Source organism: Metarhizium robertsii (genome assembly GCF_000187425.2).
Source record: "Metarhizium robertsii ARSEF 23 chromosome Unknown MAA_Scf_1, whole genome shotgun sequence".
In the NCBI taxonomy this organism is placed as follows: Eukaryota; Fungi; Ascomycota; class Sordariomycetes; order Hypocreales; family Clavicipitaceae; genus Metarhizium; species Metarhizium robertsii.
This window is the reverse complement of record NW_011942149.1, coordinates 4666793-4688654: the sequence shown is the minus strand read 5'-3', so window position 1 is coordinate 4688654 and position 21862 is coordinate 4666793. Positions and strand designations below refer to the sequence as shown.

Below are 21862 nucleotides of genomic sequence, written 5' to 3'. Positions count from 1 at the left end.
CGTGGAAAAGAGCCTCGTCTCCAGCCCTCGGAACAAACTCACATTAAGGTGTAAGTGTGTCGTCATGTCCACCCCCAAAACAGCCCGACCGCGTGTACAGTCAGCTTACTTGGTAGCAGCAGGCTCCGTGATTGCGTGGCTTTTGTCTCCAGCATCCAAAGGGCCATCCACCAAACTCTGGACTCGGAGTCGGACGGCGTGGCCCCCTGGTAAGTTGGACACGTTCCACGCCAATAGGGCTGAGCGCTCCATTCAGCCTCTTTGGCTCTTGAAGGCGCGCCACTGACATCGCCAGTAGAAACCATGACCTGCGGAAAAAGAAACTCCAAGCTTTTCCCTCGATGCCGTATTATCTATCAATCTCATAGAGCTATTTAACACCCGCTGTGCAATAGCCCAGGTGTATGGATATGGATTCCTCTCCAAGTCCGGAGTCGGCCTCATCAACGCCCAGCAACAGCCAGCAGTCTACTACTGGCAAACGACGTCCAATTCCCAGAAAAGGACACACAAAGTCTCGTACGGGTTGTCCAAATTGTAAACGACGAAAAGTCAAGTGTGACGAAGCCACACCCATCTGCGGAGCATGTAAGCGGCTGGGGCTTGAGTGCGAATACTCGCTGATGAGAAGGGCTCAGAGGAGTGAAGCTCAACAACATGCTTCACCGTTGGCAGTGGGACGGGCTGTTCCTCAGCCGTTGTCCACGCATCCTGGTTCGTTTGGGCTCTCAGACTTGAGATTCTTTCAGCATTTTCTCATATCTGCGTTTCCGCCGCTGCCAGTTGGGGGGAGATATGTGTGGCAGTACATCTCGCAGATGTCGCATGAGGTATGTTGTCGTGTGTGAGCATCTACCGGGACCATTGGAAGTGGTACAACGACTGGCGACCTGACTTGTGACGTATAGTACGACTTCTTGATCCATTCGATGCTCGGACTGGGTGCCTCACATCTGAGTCTACTGGCTCCTGGCGACTTCAATCAGTCTGCCTTGCAGCATAGAGTGACGGCTATTGAAAGACTAAACAAATTCCTGTCAAGACCGGCGCTTTCACTTGCGGATACTGAGGCGGCTTTTGCTGCCATTCTCACCCTGACCTTCCAGGCAGCTCACATGCCGGATGGCCTTACAGACTTTCTTACCATGACCCGCGGCTGTACGTCTTCTCTCACGGGGCGAAATGACCCAAATCCGACGACGGCATCATTTTATTAACACCGAGTCCACTGTAGGTTTTCTTGTCGGAACCCACGTGGTACCTGATCTCGAGAACTCGGCCTTCAAAACATTTGAACGAGACGTCTACGTCGAAAAAGCATCGTCTGTAGCCGCATCAGACAACCACTGGCTCCCCTTGCTGGATAATTCCATTGCCAACGGGTTCTGCACAAGTCTTGAACAACTTGGCCCCTTGTGTCACAGCGTCATTGACATTGAGCACATTGCCATGATGCGCCGAATAGTGATTTCCGCCACAAATAACATTCACGAATGTCAGAACTGCCCACACGCATACAGGTAGATAAAAAGCTACCCCTGCTGACCTGAAGCGTTTTGATTCCTAGGTTTCCGCGAGCATTCATTCCTCCACGAAAAAGCCGGCCGCCTCTCGGCCGTTGAATTTGCCGCATTCATCGATCCAAGCAATCACATCGCGCGCCTTGTCATCGTCCACATGCTGCTGTTGGACATCATCATGAGTCGTACAATATGCGTGTGGGAAGACGGCCCTCAATTTTCCTTCCATGAGACCCGTCATCGCTACGACGCGCGCAACGTCATGGCCATTGTGTGGATGGAGAAGATATATGATTCGTTGCCAGAAACATATCAGCCGTATATAGAATGGCCGATCAGGTTTTCGCGGTTTATGAAGACTACATTTCAGGCCGACACCAGTTTCTGGAGACTCGCTTCAGTAGATCTACATGACGATATGGGGTTGAAGACATTGCGGCTTGAGGAGAGTGGGATTTGTGAGTGAATCTACATTGTAAGGCAGGTATACCCGACAAATGAAATATAATCCGTTAACAAACAAAAATCCCCATCTACGAATTGCCAATCTACACCACCGTTGTGTTCTAGTCTAATACATTAGCCATAGTGGGCCTGAGAATGCTCAAGTTTCTTCGTTTATAAAGTCTGTTGCTTTAGGCAGGACTGCCGTTTACACGTCTCATCCGGAACCACCCTCGCTTGCCAGCGAGCTCCATGGATTCGTCAGATCGAGGCTCCTTGGGCTGCGCCGCTCCATCCTGACCGAGGAACCGGCTCGGGTGGTATACGACGAAGATGCCAATGGCGCCAATCATGGGCAAGGTCTCAAACACCCAGAACAGCCACTCGGTGCGGAAGGCATAGCCATTCATGCCCTCGGCGAACTCGCAAACACGATAGATGCACCGAACCTAGTCTTGTCAGAGTCGTGGAGTCTCTGCACTCGGCAAGTGGTCTTCTTTCTTACCATGATCAGGACACTGGAAATGTACACGGATAGAACAACCTGCTGCCAGCCCGTGGGAGCCTCCGGTCTCGCCATTCTGTTGGCCAAGACATGAAAGCGCCGAAACACGCAGAGGAACAACCCAAAGGCGACGAGCTGAAAAGAAAGCCCTCCGATAAGCACATAGCGGCCAATCTTCTCCTTTTCTCCTTGCCAATTATCCGAACTGGCAATTCCAGAGCCACTGCCCTGTATGAGGAACGAGACGACGTCGCAGACGACAAAGATGGGTGTAAGTCGATTTCCGGGGACGCCAAGAACGCGATGATGCGAGGGGGGCAGGACGGCGCGGATGAGGCGGCTGATGAGGAGGTAATTTCCCGCGGCGACAAACACGGGCGCGAGGACGGTAAACGTCAACGTCATGACGAAGGGGACCTATGAAGCTCTCGTTAGATTTCCGCAGAGCTGGGGCTTTTGATGCTTGCAGCGGGCGTCCAAGTTTACCAATATGGTGCGGTTCCTGGCAGAATACGCTCGGAGAAGATAGCCGGCTACTTCGACTGCCGCACCGACAACCACGACAGTAAAGTACCAGGCTCTGTAGCGGAAGAATGTCAAGTATGTTATGGCGATGAAAATCAGGCCGTATACGATTGTGCCAATCACGGCCAGGGCAAAAGATGGGTTGTACATCCAGACATCCTTGTCGTCGGCCATTTTGGGTGTAAATTTGTCGTTTAAGGATTATTAGACAAGAAGGATTTGGATTCTTCTTTTTGGCTTTTGAAACAAGACTCGATTGTTGTCAAGGATGCTAGGTTCTACAACGAGGCACATTTCCGCTGGGTGGCTCTTATAAGTTATACCTCTCCAAGATTACGTGTAAGTGCCTCGGATTCTATCCGACGAGTTTACGATGCGGCGCCAGCTTCGAACAGCACAGCCCACGGCCCAATTCAGTACAAATTTGTACCAGATTGGATTCCATTCTCGCGTCTACAATAACGACAGTATGCTCATCTGAATGGCATCGTCTTGAAAGCCGTTAAGCTCGTTTGCCTCTTTGGGAAACTGTGGGTCGGGTTGACGTTGGACAATCCGATGGATGCGATGGACCAATCAGCTTTGTCCTCTTGAACCCTCCAGATGTCCCACAACCAATCGTCCCGAGCTACAGAGTACGGAGCAGATGTTTGCAAATCTCGGTGCCCGGGGTGCCTGGCTCCTGGGCTATCTTTCACGAAGTCTCTTTCGCTTCCTTTCCAGTTTTGAGTTTAGAGCTGCTCGGGAGACGACATTGATGATGCGGCCCCCTGCGAGAGACGCGTGGACAAGCGAATGATTGAGCAATGCTCTTCGATACCTGGAGGCTGGAATGACGGCGACGGGATGGCATGCAGGGTCTGAAGGGGCAAGTTTTTGCATGACAATGGAAGGACTCGTTTACCGGGAAGGGAAACCACGAGTTTCTCTTACTGCCTCGTAAGGCGGGCATGCCGATTTTGCAGCAGGTCAGTTGAACCTACGATTTACCATGGTGCTTACATGAAGGCGACCTGGTATTTCACAGCTACCGATGTCCCAAGTGTCACGAGCAGTCATGTGCCTCCCATCAAAGCCTTCAGTGGCGGAGTCTGGAAATGTGTGAGTCGAGAACTCGAGAGACGTCGTGACGCAAAACTAATATAGTAATATTAGGGTTGCACTCGCATGTCCAGGGATGAAACAGGGTCGCGTGCTTATCCGGCAGAAATAAAAGAAAACTCGAATTCAAATCAATGCTGCGATATTATTACCATCACCATCACTATTATTACTCTTTGGGCCCCGTGGACATGAAAAGATTCTCATTTGTCAATGGCCGACCTCATATGTAAGCGTTGGGTCGTGTCAAAACACCATCCATCAGCATTCGGACCTGCAATTACATTAGGCAGCCAGCTGAGGCGGTGCAACATGATACAAGCAGGCGGATGAGGGGTCAAGGAGGGCATGCTCGTCCTGTATCATGTCGTTCGGCAGCACGCCGTCCAGCTGAAGTCACGGCACGGAACTCGACGCCCCCAGAGTGCGAGGTTACATTCTTGCACACGCTCTGGTCCTGGACTCCTGGACATGCTGCAGGCCTTCAGGCGCCCAGGGACACATGCACACTGGCACACATGCTACATTCTACATTCTACATTCTACATACATGCTCCAGCCTGTTGTGTTTGCTTCTGCGCTGTGGCTTACATGATCTGCCGCAAGCGTGTGGTGCTCCGTGGATCGTCAGCAGATGGCAGCTTGGCCGCCTTTGCATGGTGGCGGAGAGTGGACGCAGCGGATGCTCTCACCGTCTGTTCCGGAGGGGTGCCACTTGGGCTCTATGAGGCGGGAGGAAGAGGACGACGACGACGAGGTAGAGCCAGGCGAGTTGAGCGCTGGCTGAGGGTGATTGATGCTGGTGTTGATGGCCTGGTGGTTTGTTTCTGTAGACGGACCTGGCGCCTGTCAACTCCAAGAGTCTGACGGTGAGAGAAGACGAGATTTGCCACATGTACACGATTGCCATGAAAAAAGTCGAGCACTTTGGGACTGGTCACTTGTGCCTGGGAACTGCCGTCGACATGGAAATGAAAACAGGTGGATGTAGGTGTGTGTGCTTCTCGGGCCGCATCCGTAATGCTTAAATATGAACCAAGGGGCGGAGGCGGATGGATGTCTCGAGCAGTTATTTTTGTTTTCTTTTTTTTTTAAAAAAAATAATAATAAAATAATTCTACAAAATAAAATAAAGGGAAATAAAAATAATAAAATAATAAACCATGCCACATGGGCCTGCTCCATGTCCCCTTCCGGCCAACCGTATTCGCTGGCCCAAGGCGGCGGCGACCTCACCGCCCTCCTGCCAGGTCGCGCCTGCCTCTGCTGGTCGCAGATGCACGAGTTGACGCTTGACATGAGCTGGTGAGATGCCAGACTCTTTCAATGTTCCCCGCCTCTTTTGGCCTCGCACACATTCGCACGCCTTTCACACGCCTCCCACGCTGCATCTCACCCTTGGTCATCTGGGTCATCTGCCTTCGCTTTGCTGAGCTGGCAATCAACCCCCATGTTGCCCCATCCGTCATTCCCGCCCGTGGCAAATGCAGCACATCGCACACGACGCAGCCAGATGCATCCTCATCGTACCCGCGTGGCCGCGCCCAGCCCGTCAACCGTCAAGGCCGCCGACCCGGTCAAGCACAGCATGCGAGACCAACTTTGGGGATTCGGCATGTTCCACCTCGCTTGTGTTTGTTCCCAAAGGTACTTTCAGCTTGCGGGACCGTCCTGCCTGAAATGAATGAAGCCTTGCTGTGACTGTGCTCAGAAGGGTCGGATTCGAACGCACGCCCTGAGCCCAAAACATGTTGCGGTGAGGACGCATGCTCTCTCACAGGCTCAGACTACGTGATGGATTTTTGGCCGCCGTGGAGCTGGCCATGGCAGTCTTTAGTCTTCACCTGCCGCGGGACAACTCAGCGACCCCGTGGTCACGGTGAAGCTGTCACGGAGACCAAGACTTTTGGCGACATGACGAGACGGACAGAGTACAGGCCCTGACATTGCCTACATGGAAACCAAGTACATACATACAGCTGCCGCGAGGGCCAAATCAGTTTCTCGCAGACCTACGATGACGCCTACCGTCGGATGATGTATCGTCATTGCCGCCGCTCTGTGCTACTGCATGCCCACTGCACACCCGCAGCCCGTCCAGCGATCGTGTCGACCAATTTAGTATCACCGGACTCCGTAAATTCAGTTTCTCTCCTTCAAGACTATTCAGAATATCAAGTGCACAAGGAATTGCTGGCCACGGTCCTTGGCTCACGCCCCTCCTGCGTCGTCGCCTTAGCCCTCTTGCAACGTACGCCGGCCACCGGAAGTGATGAGCCTGCGTTAGTGCCACCCTCGGTTGCCAAGCTTGCTTATTTTTGATGTCTCGCGGGCAATAGTGGGAAATGACGTCTTTTTTCTTCTTTCCGGGGGGCGACGGCATGTCCCTATGTGATTTGCCAGCAAAAGGCATGTTTAGTTCTATTGGGTATTGATAGCCCAGTACATTAAATCGACGCACAAGATCTAAGCATCATTCATCCAAGTCGTCTTCTCCTTACAGACGGATACTGGACCCCGCTATCGGCGAGTTGAGACGGTGGGCTACAACCTCTGGAGCATTCCGTATCCGAGACACGGGGTGATGGGCTCATTTAAACCATGAGCACGTACGGAGTATGGAGTAGTAGTAGTAGTAGTATGTAGAATGAGAATGGCGATGGTGCTACGTGACACATCGAGTCTGTCAACACTTCTTTTTGTCCAACTTGCCGCTTTTCGGTCTCAGTCTGTAGGGATTAAGCCGCTGTCTTGAGATGGTTAGCTGACTCGAAGACATTTGCTGTGTAAACAGGTTTTGTGAAATTCGTTGCGCTAGCCTTTCGTGAATTCTTTTAAAAGTCGGCTGGTACGCGCCAAGGGTCATGTACCATGGCGTCGCGATGCAAGAGAGCATGAAATTGAACGTGAGGGTGAGGTGTGGTTCAAATCCACGGGAAGACATAAACCATGTTTGAATTATATTCTGGACAAAAGAGTTGTTCTCGACTTGACATGAGACTCCTTTGAGTACTAAATGGCAGCTCCACGAGGACCCTCGCGATGCTGACAGTCAGTGGCCGTGATTGATTTTAAGTTTTGTGACAAAATAGCCCTGAAATGGCAATTGCAAAAGCTGCAGAGGGCGATTTTATTTTATTGGCTCGCTACCATGGGAAAGCGCTATGATGATGGTAGGTTCACTCGCAGTGCCGAAAACAAGTCACCGAACTATAGCTACCCTGGACCATTAAGGAATATCGAATATCCATGGCATATGAGTCTGACCAACAGATTTGGGAGCTCAAGTTGCACAGAACAAGGTTGGGTAGAAATGCCGGGCTGGAGGCTTGACAAGATTAAAGGGACTGGAACATTTGAAGGGAGTATCGCAACTGCTGCCAGCTGCACTAACAAAAGGGGAGGAACCTTCGTTCGTTCGCGTTGACACTATTTCTCCTTCTCACAGGGACATCGAGTCAATTTGTAATTAACCTCTCGCTACTTACCTAGCGACGCGCCTGCCTAGTAGAAAGGCGGACAGCCCGTTTCTTAGCTTAAAGCTTAGGCACAAGAATAAAGAATCAAGAAAAGAGCATAGTGAGTCACTGCCTGACTTTGGACTTTATAAAGCTGGGACCCTTCGTGCCACAAGATCAGAATCATTCAACATTTCAATACTAGTTTGAATTATCTGTCGTCATACAGCATGCCTCGTCGACTCGTTACAGTCAGGCGAGTTGCCCAGGTCATTCCTATCCCAGGCGCAGACCTGGTCGAGGCCGCAACCGTGGACGGATGGACCTGCGTGGTAAAGAAGGCCGAATTCAACGTCGGTGATCTAGCTGTATATTTCGAGATTGACAGCTTCTTGCCCGCGTCTGATGAACGCTACTCCTTTCTCAAAGTCAACACTACCAAGCAGGATGAATTCGAAGGCATCCGCATCAAGACCATCAAGCTGCGAAAAGTCTTGTCCCAGGGCTTGCTTCTACCACTTGCCATGTTCCCCGAGATCAAAGGCACTCTCGACAGCATGCAGGACCAACATGGAAAAGAAGATGCCGAGAGCAAGATACAGAGCATGAGCTTCGAGGACGTCCTGGGCGTGCGCAAGTGGGAGCCGCCGGCACACGAACAAGGTCTATCCGCTGCCGGGCTGGCACCGTTTCCCATATTCATAAACCGGACCGACCAGGAACGTGTGCAAAACCTGCCCAACGTATTTCAGCAGTGGGGTGATGCCGTCTTTCAAGAGTCCACCAAGATGGATGGATCTTCCATGACGGTGTACTTTGTCCGGAACGACGGCACCCATCTAGACAGCCTTCCTGCATTCGCACACAACGAACACGACAAGATTCGGAACATGCCGAACGGCAAAGTGGGAGTTTGTTCCCGCAACTGCGACATTGCCCCGGACCCAAACAACACCTTCTGGTCCGTCGCTCTACGAAACAACTTGCCCTCCAAGCTCAACCAACTCAACCGCAACATTGCCATTCAGGGCGAACTCTGCGGATCATCTATACAGAAGAACTTTGAGGGATTTCAGAAAGGGTTTCATGATGTATACCTGTTCAACGTGTGGGACATTGACTCGCAAAGGTACTTGCTGCCGCGACAAGTCCACCAAGAGTTGGCTCCGAACTTGGGGCTCAAGCATGTTCCTGTGACTGGGTATCGGCCACTGAGGGAAGTTGCGGTTGATTTGGCGGGCATTCTGGAACGGGCCGAGGGCAAGGGGATCAATGGGCGGAAGAGGGAGGGCATTGTGTTGAAGGAGGTTTCTGGGGGGTTCAGCTTCAAGGCTATTTCCAATTCTTATTTGCTCCGGAATGGACAGTAGTCGCTGGGCTGGGAAGCTCCATGTCCGTCTATGATGGCGGCATGCAGCGGCGAATACAATTTTTACTTTTCACGTTTCAAGGGGGCATACAATAGATGGTTATGACTCTATCCCGGCCGTGACTCACAATATCATTATGAGCCATCAATTACTCAGTAGTGAAAAACCAGAGCGAATCAAGTCAAGGCATCACCAACGGCGCTAAAACTCCATATGGAAAGCGAAATTCAGCAGGAGCCTCCCATTGACCCCACTTTGCAACGCCACCATCCCAACGTCCGTCGTCAACCCTCGTTGCGAACGTGACATAAAAGGACTCTCTGTGCTTCTCTTCCCGTCAACGGGTTTTCTTCTCATCGCATTCTATCTCATTGTATTGACTTGGTGTTGCTGACCGGCGTTGGGTGTTTCCTTTATTCCAGAAAACAAAACAAAAAAATCCAGAAAACAAATCAATCCTCCATCTCGCCCATCATACCACTCATCATTGGCAACGTCGTCTCTGCCCGGCAAGCCATGATCGCCTTGAAGACTCAGACCGACGGCCCACCACGGACCCGAAAACAGGCTGTGGGAGAAGCACCATCTTCTAGGGTCGTGTCCAAACCGGTCCCGACTTCCCAGGCAGATGACCCTCGTGGTTATCAGGTCGAGCAACTTCGACGACGATTCTCCCCAAAGGAGTCTACTGCTGCTGATGGAACCACGTCCTTGGTGTTCAAGTTGAAGCCCTCAGACCCCGACTTTCCCTTTGAACTGGCCCACCTCGAGTGCCATGTGCGCGTCCCCGCCAATTATCCGGATGAAAGGCCGGAGCTTCGTGTAAAGAACAGCAACATCCCCCGAGGGTTTGGTATCAATATCGAAAGGGGTTGGGACAGGCTGGCCATGGAGAGGAAGGGAGCCACTATTCTCTCTATTGTGAATGCTCTAGATAAGAACTTGGAAAAGTTTCTGTCCGAGGAAAAGGCGGAAACAGTCAAGTTGGTTGCCTTTAAGGATACAAGGCATCTGGATGATGCCGTCTCTGTCCTGACGCCGGAACCAAGCGGCGCGCCAACTGAGCCAGTCAAGTCCAAGCCAGCTGCAAGACCCTATATTCCGGAGGAGTCATACTCAAAGGAGCAGATTGCGGAGGCCAAGGCGAGGAGAGCCCAAGAAGTTCGCCAACTGGAGGCACGCATGGGCAGGCTGCCTAGGTTTCGACGCTCGGCGGATGGGATTGTGTTTACCTTGCCGATCGAGCCGAAGAGAAGGAATGAGCTGCCTCCTGGCCTTCACTCCGTCAACAGTCTCCACCTCATCGTTCCGCTATTGTACCCGCTGCAGGATCTCAGAATCCAGCTCAACGAGGCGGATGGCGTTGATGCGGAACCAGTGGAGGCATTGTTTGCGGTCAAGGCAGCACAGCAAAAGTCCATGTCTCTGATGAGCCACATGAACTATCTTGTCCAGAACATACATGCTCTAGCCAAGCAAACCCAATCGATGGCGCAAAGGGCTGCGGCCAAGAAGAAAGAAGACGCAGAAAAGGCCACTACAGTCGACACATTTGTCGCCGGGCCGTCCGGGGTGTCTGCTGAAGAAAGAAGCCATGTCAAAGTCATACCGCGACCACCCGAATGGGATTTTGTAGAGGATGACGAAGATTCAGACGAATCCTACTCCAGCGCATCGGATGGAGAAGGCGGCGTTGTTCTACTGCACAAGGCGGATGCAGAGTCGGGCGCGGAGCCGGAGCCAGCGCCATCACAAGTTACAGAAGTTCAAGAGCGAGGCACCATGATGTCCTTCCCGTCCATTGAGCTACACGGCATCGAAGTCATACAGGTGTCCATTCTCAGCATCAGCGTCAAATGCGAACGCTGCAAAACAGTCAACGACATGACGGGTCTAAAGCCAGGCACCGAGAAGATGGCAAGCTGTAAAAAGTGCGCCACGCAGCTCACGGCCAAGTTCAGCCAGACCCTCGTCCACGAAAACTCGTCCCGCGCGGGTTTTATCGACTTGTCCGGCTGCAAAGTAGCCGACATGCTCCCCAGCACCTTTATCCCAACGTGTGCACGCTGCTCAACTGCCAGCCAGGGACTCGTGTCGGTCAGGGGTGAAACCATGACCAACATTTGTCGCGAGTGCCACGGCAAGTTCACATTCAAGATTCCCGAAGTCAAGTTTCTCTTCATATCGCCCGGGTCCCTGCCGCCGGCGACAGTCGGGCCCCGGCGCAGGACGGAGAAGCTGGGCCTCCACGCCGGAGAGGCGCTCCCGGACAGAGGCACCTGCGCGCACTACCGAAAGTCGTTCCGCTGGTTCCGCTTCTCGTGCTGCCAGCGCGTGCACGCGTGCGACAAGTGCCACGACGGTGCCGAGGACCACGTCAACGAGTGGGCAAACCGCATGATATGCGGATGGTGCAGCCGGGAGCAGAACTACACGGTGGAGGCGTGTGGTTTCTGCGGACGCAGTGTCATTGGGAAGAAGGGCAGAGGCTTCTGGGAGGGCGGCAAGGGCACCAGAGACCAGCGGACCATGAGCCGCAAGGACCCAAGAAAGTACAAGCGACTTGGGGACGTGAACAAGAAGGAGGGGTGATTACCTTGTAAAGTTGGTAGAATGCTACAATGTGTTGGTTGGTTGGAATGTCTGCTGGTGCACCCAACAGTTAGGTGTTGGTTCACGTCTGTATCGTAGGCTGCAAAGCTCCAAGCACGGCATAGAACCAATTACCAGGCAGTATTTTAATTAATCCACGGGTATCATTCGCTCTTCGTTGACACCAGACATCTCATAGTACTACTATTCCAATGCTTGAGAATCACAGGGCATCAGACAGTGTCCACTGCCATTCGTCCCCGCTACCATGGTCGACGGCTGTGCTATTTCCGCCACCCCCCCCCCAAAAGCCATGATAACCTACCTTGTGTGTCGCTCCAAAACGCAAACGCCTCAGCACCAGACACATGCATACGCGCCGCTCACCGCTCACAAACGCGGCGGAAACACGTGTCCGCGCATCGCTGAGAGCCTTGGTTTGCGGCAACAACGTTATACGATAATACGACAAAATGCGACCCTGCCGGCATTTCAGCCCCAGCTGCCGGGCGCCTACTATGGCGCGTCGGTTGGAGAGCGGCGTTTATGCGCTGCGTTTGTCACGCTGCCTACGTATTTTCTTTTTTTCAAGGCTACCCCGTCTTGGTATGAGAACTACTAGTAGTAGTATTTTTTTTTTTTTTAATTTCAACGTTCCTTTTGGACAAATTGCAAGGGCTGCGCGGAATGTTGTGGCGGGGGGGGGTGATTCAGCTGTGCCGTCGGGTGGTCGGCACGTCACCCATGGGAGGGAAGCGCATTTTGATACGTAGATACCTTTGCATGGAGCGTTGCACGGAATAAGACTTTTTTTAAATCATGCATCATGTAAAAGGAAAAAAAAGTGTTTTAAAGTATTTTAAAATCCATGATTAGTTTTTTTTTTTTTTTTTGGCGTCTAGAGTCAAATGTTGAGCTGAAAGTGTTACTCCTCCGACCCCTTCAGCCCAAGGGGACGTTTAGCTTCTTGGGGATTGTCCGTATACACCACGTAGCGTCGAGATGGGGATAGTCTGATGGCAGGTAACGTGGACGGTTCCCAGCAGTCTGGGTCTGGCTTTGCTGGAGTCTATTTTGCCTTTTTTCTTTGACGGCAGTGGTAATGCCGTTGTAGATCTGGGGTCTGGTACCGTCGTCGCAGAAGTTTGTTTCCGCCAACCAGGTGACGGGCCATGTAGGCCGGCGAGGGCTCTGGTGCTACGAGGCGGAAGTTTCTTTTTGACAGCCGGCGTCGTGGTCCAAATGCAGGCACTGGGGAGCGTGTCATTCAAGGTCGAGGGCTGCACAGATGAAGCAGCACGCCGTGTCGTTTCCGAAACCGTCAACTGGTCCAGTCGGCCCCTCACGTGGCCGTGTCTTTGGACGTTGAATGTTGCTCATCAAACGTCAATGCCAGCCCGCAGCCATGCGCGCACGACTGAAGACGTGAATCTCGTCCAACTTGACGCTGCGTCACGACGGCCTGCGCGCCTTCGGGCTGGGACGGTCCGTTCACGTCGCAAGGTCCTCGACCCCGAAACAACGGCCGCCTCCGTGGATGCTCGGGCTGCCAAACTGCCATCCTTATTTTGCACGCCGGGTGGTGGAGACGGCGTCCATCAGCGCTGACGTCGGCATCCCCGTTGACGCTTTTAGCAACGGGGGTGCTGGTCGTGTATGTATGTATTGTGTCGATTGATTACGGACCAAGACGGAGCCCCGGCATGAGGCCACGAGGGTCGCATGGGAGGAAACCGTGGTAGTACTCGGTATAGAGAGGACTCTTCCCCGGCCTGGGCAAGGTATAGTTTGGGGCTAGTAGTAGTATCATCATGTAGGCGTTTTTCCCAGGGTTCATGGGCACTGCTGCCCTGCGAAGCTGATGCTGCGTGTCAATGCGCGCGCTCCCTCTCTCTCTGAGAGGCCTAGCAGCGCGAAAAACAAAGTAAAAGTTGAAGTAAGGATGCGTCCGTCAAGGCCGTGCCGTCCCTGTGTCGTCCATGGTGCGGTCGTTTGCCTCTCCACGCTCAGACAAAGCACAACCGTGGCCTTCAATGTTGATGAAGACGCCAAGGGCCAATGGAACGCCCTCCCTGATGCAGACAGCAGACTAGGCGAGCGTGCGCTGTCAGAGAAACTGCCGGGATTTGATGGTCGTAGACTCGTGCGAGACCAGTGACATGTGCTAGCTCAAGTGTCACATCCACTTATCCCATACTGCATGATCACTCGGTAGCGATTCTTAAGTAGTATAAGAAGAGACTTGATGCGGTCTGACGTCTTTGATGCAAGGATGGTGAATTCATTGGAAGCTTGTTCAAGGCGAGAAGGAGACCCTATAGCGAAGTTGGTGTCAAAGATGGCAAGACCAGTTGACAGTTGTTTTTGCGACAAACTCCCCTCTTGACAGTCAGTGTTCATGTTTTCGAAATCAATCGCAATCAAGACAAGAACACGTGACCGCCAGTTGTCTGCACGCTCCTGGCAGATGAAAGATGAAACACTATATACTGCTATTATAGACAACTTTTAGCTTTCCACTTTCCACAAACTACTTACGCAGTCGCAACCGCCCAAAGTCCCCAGATGCGAGGGACTGCGACTTGCTTGGACGCCCAGCCGTCGAAGAGAGTTGAAGACACATTGTCCCTCCCGCACCCTCGGCAGGCGATCTTGGGTCGGGGCCAGCGGCCAATGAGAGAGACGTGCTGACTCGGCTCCCCTGTCACCGGCCCCGGGAGGCTCTTCCCGGCGCCGTTCGCGCATCAGGGGCATCGTGTGCTCGGGTCGGTGGCTGTGTTTGTCCCTCAGGACAGCAACGCCCCCTTGTTGCCGGCCAATTTCGCGAGCCGGGGCATGAAATTGGCAGGCAACGGTGATTTTAAATCAGGGGGCTTTATTTTATTGTTTTTTTTTTAACAAAGAAAAGAGGATCCGAAAAGCCCGTCTCTCTTGTGGAAGAGGGCTTCTCTGGTGCATGACTGCAAGTGCTTTGTCAGTATACAATATCCATCTCAGTTGGCCGAATAGACGGAATGCGCGGCGCTGGTGACAATTCTACATGTACGGAATATGGGCGTGCGATTCTCCTGCATGCGAATCATGTGCCGTGTGGGCTTCAGCGCAAGTGGCATGTAGAAGAAAAGTTCCATGCTAGGACGGGCTATTCTTCCACGCATAATTCTATTATTCATTTGGTCTTTGAAAATAATAGTAATTAAAAAATAAAAAATAGAAAATAGAAAATAAAAATAAAAACCAGAATAATTCCCCCCCAACTTAGTCATGTTCTCGACGACACGCCCCCCTTGCCCCCCTGGTTGTCACAGCTTCTCACACATCACCTCCCGAAATCGAGTCTCCCCATGTCCAACAGGCAGCATTGGGTAGGTTTCCAGACTTTCCACGCGCTATCGGGAACCCCCTGGTTGCTGCCCAAGCCTCCTCTTTTTTTTTCTTGTCCCTTGGGCAATCAAAAGGACACGCCTTGCCAACCCCCGGGGTTCCTGACTCTCGGGCCGTGCGCGGGCTGGGATGTGCGGCTTGAGACGGTGGGTTCGGATCAATTACGTGACGGGACGAGCATCGCGATAATGTCAGAATTTGGACGTGGCTGGCGGCCCGTTGGTGTGACTACGCTGCCGAGCCTCGGTTGCGCAAAGTGGTTATGGGATTCTGTGCGGTCTTGCCGAGTACGGTAAACAAACAAATTTCATACAATACATACACCAAACACGCGGGGGAACGTTGCAAATATTCCAATCCATCCAGAGGGAATAGTACATATTTCGCAATACCGGGTGGTTTGTCATGGTGAAACACAGCCGGTTGGTTGGCCGAGTCGACGACGGAATACATTGCCGGTTCCGCTGTTCGACTACCTTGGTCGCTACGATATTGCCCGGCCGCCGTGTTGGTTATCATTACGTCTTTAGGGGCGAAAGAACCAAAAAAAAAATATGCAACCTGGCCTCTGGACAACTTGGTCGCCCAACATGCGGTAATTTGCATCGACCTCTTCACACATGGGCGTGTTTGGGCTTTGAGCAAAGGCGCAGCGGCGGTTGGTGGTGCGAAAAGCCCGCACAGGGCGTCGAGACAACGGGGGGCTCAATCAATGTGTTCCTGCAATAACAAGTCAAGTGTGAAATTGAAAAGGACGCAGCAGGATGGAGCGGACTAGAGCGACTTTTCAATTGTTCGGTGTTAACAATGGCGAGGAGTCGGAGTTTACTATTCCCTTCTTCTTTTTCCACGAGCACAGGCGCACTCACTTGCATAACGTGGGTTGGTTGTGCATGTCCCGATGCGCATTGCACGCCAGGAATACGGAGTACGGAGTAGGAATAGGGTTTTTTTGAAGACGCAAGACATGACAGGTCGCATGCATGAAAGGAAATCGGCCACCAACAAAAGACGTATTTTTTCCCCTGCTAAAAAAAACCACATTATAATATCCGCCAGCAAAAACATCAGTACGTCTGCTACACTCCAATGTCGACAAGACAGGGCCAGCAAGAACAAAACTCTATTGTCGATGAAAGACGAGGAGATGGGACCAGACCCCTTGATCTTGTCTCTTTCCTCCGCCCCAGATTCTCCAACCGTTTAAGCCCCGCCCGGGCCTGTCTCATTTTTTTTTTAAAAAAAAAAATCGCTTTTTTCTCTTTTCCCCAGAGTCCCACCTCGCACAAGGACCAGACAGCATCCCCGTAAAACGCCACTCGAACTGGAAAAGGAAGCTACGGCTCGCCCACCAAAACGGGCATGTGCAAACAACGAGGCAATACGGAGCAGTTGGCATGTGTCAACTCGTACATACATGCAGCTCGGGACAAAAGGGACATTGAAGGTGCCAAAACGGCCATGTACCTCTGTCGCAGTGGGCTGGGGGTTCCGCCGCCCCGGGTACTCACGGGATGCGAGATATATTTCCGCTCTCTACACCGCAACAACAACAAACATGGGGACCCTTAACAAATGACCATTTGACCGAGTCGACATGGCGAGAAGCCGGCAACACGGTCGGCGTCGAGTTTGTATGTACCAGACGTAGTAGTAGTATTTGATGCTTCATCCCCCATGCCCAGTGCGCCACAGGGTCTCGTTTCAGCTCCCCTTCCCAACAGTGGCTTCTCCAAAGCCAACACCGCGTCATCTCACTGAGTCGCATCAGCGCGACGATTCACATCTCACTTTTTGCCGTTCGCGCGGGGGGGGACAGCCCCGGGCAAAACGGCCGTCGTCCCCGACTCGCAGGCAGAGTCAGTCATGTGTGAGCCAGGCGCCCCCCATTCGGCGCGTACGACCCCCATCCACTGAGCCGTGACGGCATGGCTGACACGTCCGTGGACGCCTCTTGACTCTTGACTCTTTTTTTTCCCTCTTTCCCCAGATTTTTTTTTTTTTTGCTGCGATAGACTTCGGGGCCGTCGCCGAGAGGAGGGCGTGTGCGCAAGAGCCTGTGTGGCGCCATGTGGTGGCTTTTGTGTTTTTTGGTATTGTGCGCGTGCCTCGAGGCTGGGGCTGCATTTTAATTGAATGAATATTTATATTTAAAATGAAATAAAATATAATTTAATACACAGATGGCGGAAGGATGAGATATTTTGGACGTCTTCGTACTCCAGTACCCTGTACGTGGTGAATTTCAAGACAGCCAGCGTCGGCGCTTGGTAGCATCGTCGCGTGGCCATGGTTACATTGAAATCCCAAGGCAGCGGTGTCGGATGGGGCCATGGGGCCAGTCGGAGACCCGGGGAGCCGTGCCCGCCTCGACGTTGGTGCCATGAGAGGAAGGCGGAATAATACAAAGAATAAGAAAAAATAATAATATAAAAAAATAAACTCATGATTTTTTTATTAAAAAAACAATACATTAAATCTACACTTTGACCGTGCAGAGCTGCTCGGGCAAGCCAGTGTTTTGGTGGCAAACAAGCGCAGCTGCACCACGCCAGCGTGGCTGTCATTGTCTGCATGTGCATCGTGGCAGGCAGATGTCGACTCCTGCCGCCGGCACTGGCAATCGCTGCTGGCTGGCGCCATCGCCTCGGCTGCAGAGCGCTAGAAACTAGGCGCAGCCCAAGGCAATCAATTGTCACGGGTCGGCTATTGAAAACCAGACCCCAAGCTCCCAGTGCCCAGTGCCATGTCCCTTTGGCCCCGCGCCACAGCCCGTGGCTCCCCATCCTCACGGACGAGCCGCGTGGGCCACACTGTATTGTAGGGCCCATTGAATGAAGCTGCACTTGACATGTGCACATTCGCAAGCCTTGATTCTTCAAGCCCCCAGCCCGTCCTTCAGCCCACGAATAGGCCGGCAATCAGCCGCTTGGGGGGGCTTCCGAAGGGCGGAAAAAGCCACGGTTGACCGTGTGCGGCGGGCATGAGTCGGCCGCGGCAGCAGTAGCGACTGGCTGGGTAAAGGGTCTGGTGTGTGCCGAGCGTCCCTTCACAGGCCGCCACCGTGAACAATCAATCCATTGAAGAAGCATTGGGGATGCCACATGTGCCAGGCACTCGGCAGTGGTTTTTGCCCGCCGTAGCTGCAAGAGTTTACGGCGTCGTGCCAGCGTCCATTGAATGCAGGCCGCGCCAGGCTGCATGTGCTATTGTCGATTGACGCTGCCCACAGCAGGTCGATTGCCTTGGCTGCTGGATGGCACACACACACACACACTGGCGTCGAGTGTCCAACAACCTCGACTGGCGCTGCCCATGTGCATGCAGGTTTTGTACACGGCCGGAGATGCGTGTCTTTTCCCGGCGACTAGATCTTAGGTAGCGCTGCACGTCAACACAATACAGTGCACAAAGGCGTGAGCGATATCCGCGCTTCCTCGCCGAAAAGCCAACATGCCTGCGTGCGGCATCCTATGATTCCCATCCAACGCGAAAAGCTCTCAAGCTTACAAAAAAAAAAGAGCATTGAAGAGCCGCGCACCGCCTGGCCAGTCGTCCTGTAAGGGCCATCAAGTCGCCCCTTGCCTGCAGCCGCTCCGCTCCTCCCCGCCTATTCCGCTGCCCTATCTCGGTGTTACTGCATCCAAGTACCGGGTCACTGCTTGCACAAGTCAAATGCCTGGTACTCCGTATACCAGCATTAATAACACATCAGCATTGAGCACAGGGTCTGCATGGCCGCCCCCCCAGCCACGGTGGGGAGGGGAATTCAACAATCGCCCTCATTCACGTCGGCGCTCTCCCGAAAACGCCATCGCCTGCCACGCCAAAAAAGGCACAGCAATGTCGAGAATCTCCAATCCGCGCGGGGAAATAGTAGCGACGAACCCTTTTGACTGCAAAACAGAGTTGCTGGTCGCCCTCTTGCGGGGGGGCAAAAGGAAAAAGAAGGCTGACCAGTCGGCGGCCAGCGTTCCGGGAAGGCTCCGAAATTCGTGAGCGTGACCCCGTGCGGAACAACCCAGGTAGCCCGATTTAAAATGACATGGAATTTATTTATTTATTTTTTACAGTCGCTTTTTTATTGCAATTTTCTGACTGGTCCGCGGAACAGGGCCAGGTGGGGGGAATCTGCGCTATGCCGTATGGGGAACCCGGGATTTGCTCGCTCTTCTTCCGCGAGCAGCAAACCAGACGGTGACAATGGGAAAAATACGGAGTAGAGGGGGGGGTGGCCTGTGCGCCTTGTGTTGTGACTTTTGGGCGGCACACACACAGGCACACCAGACACCACCCCACGTGCTGGAAGGCTTCTAGAAAAGATGGGGTGCTTGGCGCCTGGCCCCCGAGTGGGCTGTTGGCTGTCTTGCCATGGTGCGCCGTCGTGGCTAACAGGGCCGGAAGCAACTCCTGGCTTTTGCTTTGGCTCTCCCACCGGGGATCGGAGGGCTGGAGGGGGGTCAAGTAGTAGTGCTCAGCTAGGCCCTGGGAGGCAAGACAGGCGACCGGCAGGACAAGCTTTCGATGCAACGCGACATTTGTCCCTCCAGCCTTTCGTGGTAGTACGTGTCATGGCCTTACAGGGCGGCGTTTTCCCCCATCCCTCTCTTCCGGGCGCTGGAGGGCGCTGACAAAGCCTTCGGGGCAGAGTCACCTGCCATGAGATGAATGATCCAACGTTTTGTCTGGCAGCGGAAGACTCTGGCCCTGTTGGCTGTCGAAAGCGCCGTGTCGTGCTGGCCCGACTTGGGCGAAATTGGTGGCGCCGTCAGATGCCTCGGGAAGCGACGGCATCCAGCAAAGAGACAAGGCTCGTCGCGTCACATTTGTTTTTGTATTGTAGTCTAGTGATACGTAATCGCAATCGTGATCGCATGGATGATTATCTTGTGTTTTTCAAATCCAGCCAGACAGTTGGTGTTGACACCGGCCCACGACCCGGGACGGCTTTCGGCGCCAACCACTGCTGCTCAAGCGCGGCGCCTATGTACACATGGGGATGGGCAATCAACAAAGACCGAGGTGCTCCCATGACGTAGGAGAAGACGTCTTGTGCAACCCTCGGCGACTTGCTACCGTTGCGGGGGAGGGGGCTCCAGCTCCAGTCCCCTCGATGATGACAAGGAGCTCGATCTCGCGCGGTGCGTGGCATCACGGCAATCGTTGCCTGGTATCCCCATGGTGGTTTATGCCTTGTTATTTTTGGCGCATCACGACTCACGAGTGCGGGGTTGGAGCGCATTTCGCATCATGGTGGTTCGTCCAAGACGATGGGATAGGGCCATTGTACATGCAATGCCGGTCACCAGGCCGGGGCGAGCATTGTAAACTAGGATACCGCCTGTTGGTTCCTTTGATGCTTTGCAAGTGAATCAGTGTATTTTCGTTTTAAAAAGCACAATAATCACACGTACGTGCATGGCGCGTACCAAGTCGCTGCCAGTCCGCTTGGGGCCATTTTGCTAGTCGACATCAACACAACAGACGCAGAGTCCAAGCTCCTGCATCGACTCCAACCTCGCAAACCATGGCGTTCAAGTTTGAGTCCATGTCACCAGACTTGGGCGTTTACACCGCATCCAGCACTTTGCATGTACGCTCAAGCCAGGCGCCGTCCCCCGTGGCCCCCCCGTGCACCAGCGCGCGTGGGCAGCAAGAGTCGGTGAGTTTCTAAATACAGAGTTTGACGCAAGCCCGGAATATCGCCCTCGACGGCACGCACGCCAGACTGCAATGTCTGCGCGGCCGTGTCATCAGGAGCCCCTACATGTAGCCAGCCTCGGCCACACGCCCCCCTGTGTGTGCCCTGGGATGCGCCGACTGCCCGCTTGTTGTCTTGCTCTGCGCTGCTTTACCCGCCAGCCGCCCTAGGTCGGAGCCGCGGATGTGTATTTGCGTGTCCAATGTTCATGTGCGTCTCAGACACTGACACGCCGTCGTGGCCGTCGGCCCGGGCAATGCGCCGTCGGCCAAGACTGGGAATCGGTGTGCATGCACGCTTGACATGTCCGGAACGGGAGCCCAGCTTTGCGTCATGGTTGGCTGCCCTGGGACATGCTGTTGGCACCAAGTTTTCCGTCGTCGTGTCTGGATCATGGCGGACGCAAGGCTTCGAGGCCATGCGTGTGCCTGCCTAGGCATGTTGTATGTATGTATGTACGCAGAGGCACATGTCCTCCGAGACGCGCTTCACATGCCGGCCCTGGTCTTTTTCGTGGCCGGCTCGCATCTCTGCGCACGGATGGGGAATGGACTGGGTGAGTTGGCTGCTGGTCAGAATGGAAGGAACTGCGCGGCGGTGTGTTGCCGAATGTGTCAAGTAAATTAATAAACAGACAAATAAATAAATAAATGGTTTAATTTTTAAATTTAAATTTAAATTCACTTTCCGTCCGTCACCACCGCTGCGACCGGACTGTTCCTGCCTCCCCAACAAAGAACATGCATGGGACTTGACACCAAACACCCCGCATTCCGCACCCGTCCGACTTTGTCGCTCCGCATGCGGCCGTCTTGACCTTGCAAACAAGCCCTTTGTGTGCCATTACCCCATACCCGCCCGCCTGATAGCCACATGACTACACCATCCCGGCCTCGAATATTGCTTCAACTCATTTTCTTCTTCCCCATTCGGGCCTTGTCGGTGGTCCAGGTGGCACCCGCCGATGGGGAGGGGGCCGACGACGCGGGAATCGTGTGCTTCGCCAGATACCCGCGCCCGCGCGCTCGGCCGCTTGCGCAGCAGCGACCCCGGAAAGCGTCGCGAGTCTTTCCGATGGCCTGCGGAAGAGCTTGTGCTGAATCCTTTACAATCCCCCTAAACGCCCACGTATAGGTATTCTCCTCTCATCATCTGCACACACCCCCAAATGGTGCGGCGCGCCCTTGTGACCTGTTTTTGTAACAATCATTGATCTTTGTTCTTCTGGAAACCTCCCGTGCCCCCCATCCCCCCCCCTTTTT

General features: G+C 53.4%; 4 protein-coding genes across 4 annotated transcripts; 3 read left to right on the top strand and 1 right to left on the bottom strand.

Annotated features, from left to right (window-relative positions):
- Positions 1-818: 818 nt before the first annotated feature.
- Positions 819-1986, top strand: MAA_10710 (uncharacterized protein; the record flags this gene model as incomplete). The annotated part of the gene is made up of 4 exons (XM_011412428.1): positions 819-830; positions 909-1158; positions 1235-1495; positions 1568-1986. 4 exons carry the CDS (start codon positions 819-821, stop codon positions 1984-1986), a joined length of 942 nt encoding a protein of 313 aa, XP_011410730.1.
- A 169-nt stretch (positions 1987-2155) lies between these two features.
- MAA_02145 (7-aminocholesterol resistance protein RTA1) lies at positions 2156-3168 on the bottom strand (the record flags this gene model as incomplete). The annotated part of the gene is made up of 3 exons (XM_007820143.1): positions 2156-2413; positions 2470-2886; positions 2956-3168. 3 exons carry the CDS (start codon positions 3166-3168, stop codon positions 2156-2158), a joined length of 888 nt encoding a protein of 295 aa, XP_007818334.1.
- Positions 3169-7783: 4615 nt separating this feature from the next.
- Positions 7784-8923, top strand: MAA_02146 (RNA ligase, DRB0094 family; the record flags this gene model as incomplete). The annotated part of the gene is made up of 1 exon (XM_007820144.1): positions 7784-8923. The coding sequence occupies one exon, from the start codon at positions 7784-7786 to the stop codon at positions 8921-8923; it is 1140 nt and encodes a 379-aa protein (XP_007818335.1).
- Positions 8924-9439: 516 nt separating this feature from the next.
- MAA_02147 (CHY zinc finger domain protein) lies at positions 9440-11515 on the top strand (the record flags this gene model as incomplete). The annotated part of the gene is made up of 1 exon (XM_007820145.1): positions 9440-11515. One exon carries the CDS (start codon positions 9440-9442, stop codon positions 11513-11515), a length of 2076 nt encoding a protein of 691 aa, XP_007818336.1.
- Between the last annotated feature and the right edge of the window lie 10347 nt (positions 11516-21862).